The 8039-nt window shown below is 28.6% G+C and overlaps 1 protein-coding gene across 1 annotated transcript in view; it reads right to left on the minus strand.

Moving 5' to 3' along the window:
• Positions 1 to 3274, minus strand: part of LOC108689286 — a 10560-nt gene extending 7286 nt beyond the window's left edge. The window contains exon 1 of the mRNA XM_018196007.1: positions 3137 to 3274. Within this exon, the coding sequence (XP_018051496.1) occupies positions 3137 to 3274 (138 nt within the window). The remainder of the gene's footprint in view (positions 1 to 3136) is intronic.
• Positions 3275 to 8039: the final 4765 nt, after the last annotated feature.

Consider the following 8039-nt stretch of genomic DNA (forward strand, 5'->3'; position numbering starts at 1 on the left):
GATATATATTAGATTTCATTGTATAATAATTAAAAATAATGTATAATAATTAATTAATTGTATAATAATTAAAAATACTACTTGAATTATATTCTTTATTAGTTTGGGATTTAACTTGGCGCCAATTATTGATATCAAATCTTTTATAAGAATAATACATATTATTAGGGTTAGTATTATTTATTTAATTTGATATGGGATTTAATTTGGCGCCAACTGTTGATTTTAAATCTTTTTTACAAATGATACACAAAATTTTATGGAATTTATCCTTGGCGCCAGTTGTTGATAACAAATCTTTTATACACTGAGAAAAAAATATCCTAAATTTCAATAAATATTTATTTGAATAGTACCAACCAAATATTTATTAAATATAAAAATATATATCCTCGTGGCCGAAGTAATATTTTTCGCAATAAGAATTAATTATTTGCATTTTAATATGTCACTCAGCATTATTAAGATCGTACGAAGGTGCGAAAAAGCATCAAATTTTTAAATTGCTAGTCAATTTAACTCGTAATATTACTGCGGTAGTTTAATAGAGTTAGTATTTCAAGACAGAAAAATCGGCGCGCTTTTCAAAAAACTATATATAGTACATAATTTCACACAGAATTATACAAGCATTTAAGATCCAGCTAGATTGTTTAAAGCATTAATTTCTATAATTTGTGTTAAAAATATATTTATTTGATACAAAAAACATTAATTTGATTTAACAATCATTTCTTTTTATTAAGTAAATATTTATTTATTGTAATTAAATGATGTTTAGTTGGCAGTATTCAATATTTATTTAAATTCAATATTTATTTAAATTTAGACTATTTTTTTTCATTGTATGAATGATACATATCATTTAAATTAATATTATTTATTTAATTTTATATCATTTATTTAATTGCTATGGAGTTCAACTTGATGCCAAATGTTGACATCAAATTTTTTATATGAATAATACGTAAAATTTTATGGAATTTAATTTATGGCCAATTGATATTAAATTTTTTATACAAATGATATACATATAATTACAGTTAAGTAAATAACAAAGATAGTACCACTTGAGTTTTACTTTTTAATTTGATAGAATTTAATTTGGTACGTAACGTGTCATTTACGTTCTATTCGATGGCATGTATTTTTTTTATGTTTTTTTTAAAAAGATAATCTTTTATACGCGTAATACATAAAATTTTGTGGAAACTTTAACTTGACAACAGTTGTTATAATGTCACATTTTTTTATACGAATGAGATACACATCATTAGAATTAGTAATAAAGCTATTACCATTTAGATTTTACTTTTAAACACTTGGATTGGAATAATGAAAAGATATGTATTATAAATAATTTTTATTTGAAATATTTGAAACCGTTTACATAAATAAATCAATTAAATACGAGAGTGTCAATTACTGCTAAAGTTAAATATTTAAGGCAATTATTATTTTTATATATACATTTATTTCAGAACCTTGATTATACGCCGATTATGTTCAAATGTTGCAATAATTTGAAATGCTAATAATTCTCTCCAAATTAAATTAAAATTTATAAAGAATTTACTGAAAAGTATTTTTATCTGTGAGAATGCTAATCTTTGAAGATGCTAACATAATATAAAATCCGAATTTGATTCTCGATATAGATAATATTTTTTGTAATAAATTTTTTACAATTTTTAGTTTAATTTTGGGGAATTATTAATATCTCAGATTAATTGAATTACAAGTTCAAAAATAATTGGCGTGCAATCATAGTTCTGAGATAATGATATTTAAAATACATATTGATATATTACTGTAAACATTTAACTTTGATTGTAATTGGCAGTCTTATAATTTAATTGATGTATTAAACAATCATATTGTATCAATCTAATATAACTTACATATTTAGTAATAAACGCGATGTAATTACGTTATTAAAGTAGCGCATTCCTTTGATTTGAGTCGAAATGCCGACAATCTTCCTATGGTTTTCAGTCTCCATTTCGATTTAAAAAGTCATCTGTAGTCCAATAAGCGCTTAGTATTATTAGTATAAGGTGTAGGATATAGTTAATAGATCCAAAATGGAAGACTTATGCGCTTTGATATATAAAGCTTTATTACCGTACAGATCGCAACGCTCACTAATTATGTATTATTTTTATTCGAAAACGCATCAATTAAAAATATTTTTATCAATAATTTATGAAATAACTAGAATATTATAGGTGTCCCAAAATAATCGCCAAATATTTCATGGGGTAGAATTGACTAAACTGAGTCGAAAAATCCTCTAACACTTTGCAATTTTCGCAATAGTAAACAAGATATTATTTATTAAAAATTAGTCGAAAATTAGTCTTCAATAATTTTTTAATCAAATACTATCAATATTTTACAGAAAAACTGCAAGAGACAAAAATTATTTATTTTCTTCTTATAGAACTCTATATTTGTATTTTCTCATGTTGGTAAAAAATACAATACTAAAAAGTTGATAAAAATTCTGAAAAAATTCTTAGAGCTCTATGAGAAGAAAATAAATAATTTTTGTTTTTCTGTAAAGTTGATGATAAAAAATTATTTGATGACCAATTTCTGCTCGTAGGACACGTAGAAAAAAAATAAAAGCACGTATGATACAACCGTAGTATATAATTGGAGTACATAATCATAAAGTGGTATATATGACAAAATTGGAAGGTAATTATTACACTTAAAAAAAAAAATTTTCGATAATTAATTAAATTATCATTCAGCGTTTGAAAATGATTTCGATTGTATGTAAAAATATTACAGCGTTCTACGATATGTTAAAAATAATAAAATGTAATGATTCTATCATATAATCTCAGAATTATCTATTGGCAAATGCATTCAATCGATAAGTAATTAATTATCGAATTAATTACCGCACGCAGTAGCTTTCGAGCGACGTCTCTTACAACTAAATGTTAAATTAATTAATGCAGCCGTTACATTTGCATTTAAATTAATATTTAACATATTCTAAAAATCAGTTATTTAAGCTAACATTAGCATAATGATTTCTGATGCTATGAATAATAATAGCGTTTTGAGTTTAAGTGGGAATCATAAAAATTATTTGCGATAATCGATATTGTGCAATACTTACGGAAAATGTGGAACCTTCGGGAAAAACAACGTAACGTCGTTTCCTCGAAAGATTCGTCCGGTATTTATCGTCCGCTTCGTACTCGGATAATACCAGGCAGAGAACTAAAAATATCAGGTACTTGGCATTGTAATCCATTGCTATTCTGTAAAAAGCATATCGTGCATGTTGAATCAGCAATCTAACAAGAAAGGCCGACGCATTTTTATGAAATTTTATATTTGAGAAATATAATGTTCCTACATATAAATTATGTAGCCATTACTACGTAATATCTCGTTTCTTATTAAAAGCAGAAGTTCTTTTGAGACGGGTGCGTTACATAGATTGACGCGGCTGAAGCTCATCTGTCACTTTTTTAAATGATATCTCATTAATCCAGATTTAAGAATCCGCAGAAACTGAACCGCTAATTTCGTCGCGTCAGAAAGGCGCCTTGAAGCGAAAGGAAATTATTCCCATTGTCCTCGTAGGACGTAAGATGGAAAAAGAGAACGCGAGAGACGGACAGTGGATCGACAGAATGAAGGCGGGCGGCGGGGACGAAACTTCTTCCAGCGCGAACTTGTAAAGGAATTACCCAACTTTCCAGAGAGCAAATCTCGGTATAATCCGTTGAGAAATTGTTCGACGACTTTCCTGAAATAAAAGCAGCCCATGAACGACGCCGGTAATACCGTCTTTTTGCCCGCGATCGCGAGGAGCGAACTGCCGTAAACCACCGGATTCGTGATTCGGACTGGTGACTCCGGGCTGGGCGTTAGCGATCGGCGGGAGGATTAGACCGGAAGTTGGAATTGTACGAGGAAATAATCTTGGGATAAATAATCCGGTCGGCTACGCTCCAATGGCTGGATTTATCGTGAGCTCGCAGGTATTTAAGAGTCGACTTGGAACTTTAATTCGATGTTTCGCGTCGCCTGATCTCGGAATCAAACCTCAGATCTACTATGATATAATACTATGATATATGTGCAAAATCATTTCTCTAGTTAATCATTTCTCATTAAGTGAGAGAGATTTAAATTGGTATTAACATATGAATGATAGAAAATTGCGAGAACGCATGTTAGAAAAATTAATTCTAAATTTAGTTAAATTTTATAAGGATATTTTATAAGGATACTTTAAAAATTCTATTGAATGTTCTATATTTCCTTTTCATTTATGTTTTCCTATGCTTCTAACATAAGATTTTTTTTCTCTATATGATTATAAAAAAAAATTAAAATAAACTCTCCTCCGGCAATGTCAGACTTTACAGATACAGTCGATTTTTTTGTTTGTGAATTTTGATAAATAAATTTAAATTTGTAAAAAATAAATAAAATACGATCCAACTCTTATAATAGTTAAAAACTCGTTATTAAAATATACAAAAATTTTGCAGATCTTTATTAGTCCCGAATTAATAATATAAAAATTTGCATTGAAAATTGAAGACTCAAATTGCAGACGAAAGGTGGAAATTTCACATAGTCGACGGAGAATTAAAGTAACGCAATTTTTTCTTCGGTAAAGAAAATAAACGTTGGGCATTGTAAATAACAAATGTGTTTTAGAAGTGGTGGTCAGAGAACATTTAAAAAATTTAGACTATAAAAAGGGTTAAGGAATTTACGGTTTGAGAAAGCATGCGTTTTATCGTGGATGCAAAATTAATTTTTCGTTCCACGATAGGGTTATATAGCAATCGCTATTCTTTTTCAACGTTAACCTGGAAAACTTCCGAATTGCTAGCATTAATTTTCCTTCCTGGCAAGGGAATACATGTGCACGCCGCGAGAACGTTACACGGTGCATGGTACACTGTAGGGAGGAGAATTGTACATTCTCACGTGATTATACATCGATCACCGTCCTTGCGTTTCCGGCCACGAATCTCGTGGATCCTGCAGGAGGTTGCCCGCTCTCTTCCTGTCAAGGAATTTTGCTCATCCGCGTCGCGACAGGCAGGATATTGTCACATTCCTTTCCATGACCTCTCTTATCTTGTGTTGAAACTTCAAAGTTTCGAAACTAGACCGAGGAATCAAACGTGATGAGAATGAAAATAAGGATTTTTTTGCGGTTGTGTACGTTTCAACGTGATCTTCCTCTCGCGATTTAGAAAACGACATGCAACATTCTCACCAAGGTAATTCTCAGTGCATGGCTTTACGTACATACATCGCGTTAATTTCCTGCCGTATTGTACGCAATGTACATCGTTTGTTCTGTCAGTGAATATTACTGTTCTCGACGTCAGATATTCCCGCCAATATAGATCTTATTACCTCGGCGCAGGTACATAATCACGCCAAAACATTGCTCGCTCAAATTGCAGACCACCTTCAGCAGCCAATTAATTGCAACGGCGCGGGATTATTAATATGCCATGGTCTTCAGCGTAGGATGCTGGAAAATTTGTTATGCTGGAGAATCGATGCGTAGCGAAACTGTTTATGAACAATATATCCGAGACGTAAGTTCATTAACGTCATTTTGTCGATAACTTACTCGTAATACGATGTGTATGATGCAGAATTTACATAAAATGTTACTTTATTACACTGAATGATTTTGTTGACTTATTTAAAAATTAAGATATTATAGGTACAAATCTGAAAATAATTTTGTTAGATGTTGATCATCAAAATAATTATGTAGGATGTTCAAACTGACTGTTAAAATATCAAAACTTTTTACAACATTGTTCATTCTTGTTTGAGATTTTTACATAAATATTTTGATGGTCCAACCAAATTACTTTCAAAGTATCTAGTTAAAATTTTAAATATTCTAACAAAATTTTTTTTTCCATGTAAACACGGTTGCACGAAATTCAACGTTTCAAGATACGTTGTTAACAATTTTTAAAAATAAAGACAGAATGATCGACTTTTCGCGAATTTGTGTAAGAATGGTCGATCTTGCTATTTATATAATTTAGCGAGCGAGTTATCAAAGGATATGAAGAAATGCAGTCTATTTTTGCGGATTGAGATCCGTCAATTTTTCGCCAATACAATAATACATCTACCCCGTATCCGATGAAAACCAATAATCGATCGGTCTGCATTCGTCAGTATCGTCCAAATCTCGCCAACCCCGTTCACCATATCCCATAAAACAAGTCTGATTAGATGTAGGGGTTGTTCGATTTGAGCTCGAAATTCGATTACTTCTATTCTGATCAACGAGAAATGTCGTTCGCTAGTGCTCCATCCTTGATCTCATTTCAAATTTATTGCAGGCAACGCATAAATGGAGGATAACTATTAGGAAACGTCGTATAAGTTAATTCGGATCAATGCGTATTCCTTAAATTATCTCTGTACGAATCATCTAACATGAGATTTAAAAGAGCGATAATAAAATTCAAAATGTACGTTTACAAAAATGAGATGGATCCATGTTTTAGTATATCACAGAAACTGCAATTATCATATTATATAATGAATTAAGAGACTCAATATAATATTTGCATAAGTGATAATTACGTTGCGCTGAAATCTACATAGAGCGATTAAATTGAAACATAATCCTTGCGCTTATAATATGTAATATATAGATCAAGCATCATTATCTTCTATGGATATTTAATAAGTGGATAATCAGTTTGAATAAATCCTTATTTTATTCGTACCAATAAACATTTAAAGCTAAAGATATATATATACAATATGTACATACAACAGTAAAACATATTTATTTGTATTGGAAACGGCCGATTCAAATTCTTGTAAACTTTTGTGTTGATTTTTTTTATTATATTTATCAAGTATTAATTTAGTATTTATATTTATCAAGTAATAATGTGTTTATGTTATTTAAATAGTTTGCATTAAATTGATATTTAACACGCCTTAGTATTAAAATAATAATTTGTGAGTAAATGAACAAATAACATAAAAATAACGTATTTTAAAATGTAAATTCTAAAACGAATAAATAAAATATGTGTTAATTTAACATATCATAATGTTAATTTTACTGCAAAAATATGCTTCCACAATTTGTTTACAAACTGAATCAATATTATCTTTTTAAATTATCTTTATGTTATCTTCTAATGTATTCATCTTGTGTTAAATTAAGAAGCTTTTTTCGATTTCTAGATATATCTCTATATCTCTATATTATAAACAATATAAATGATAAAAAATCAATCAATTACAATTGAATGTGAGAAGAATAATCGATTGATTAATTTAGATTTAAAGATTAGGTAATAGCTTCTTATTGTAGAAAGCCTATTACATATAAGTTTGAGTGAACTGTTTAGAATGCGTGAAATGTTAAATTTAACACAAATTTCCAAATGATGTGTGTATATATATATATATATATATATATATATATTTATATACAGTAAGAGCAAAAAGTATTCGTACAAGGAAATTTGTTATAAAAAAAATCTTATTTGTAGAAAATAAACATTAATTAGCAATTTTATATACAATGAATACATTCTGTTCTTAACATAAACAAACGATCCTCGCATGAATTTCTGATTTTAGAAGCTAAATTTTTTGTCTGTACTTTTTGAGCATTCAAACACATAATTTTTAATTTTCGCTTATTTTTTAGATGATTTAGATGATTTTAGATGATATTTTATATAATTAATATACATCTTTTTGATATATGTAATTTTAAGAAACATACAGTCTATTTTATTCTTTATGAATAAATTGTTAATTATCCAACAAGAAATGATTGTTAATTAAACATCAAATCAACATCAAACTCATGTTGAAATTATCGTATTTAATGTATTGATTCATCAATTCAATGATTCATTTCTCGCTGGATAATATTTACTTTTTAAAAATAAAGTTTTTTAAAAAATATTTTTTCTGTACGAATGCTTTTTGCACTCATTGTATATGTATGTTATATAGTGAGTGCAAAAAATATT

Source organism: Atta colombica, unplaced genomic scaffold, assembly GCF_001594045.1.
Source record: "Atta colombica isolate Treedump-2 unplaced genomic scaffold, Acol1.0 scaffold268, whole genome shotgun sequence".
Lineage (NCBI taxonomy): Eukaryota > Metazoa > Arthropoda > Insecta > Hymenoptera > Formicidae > Atta > Atta colombica.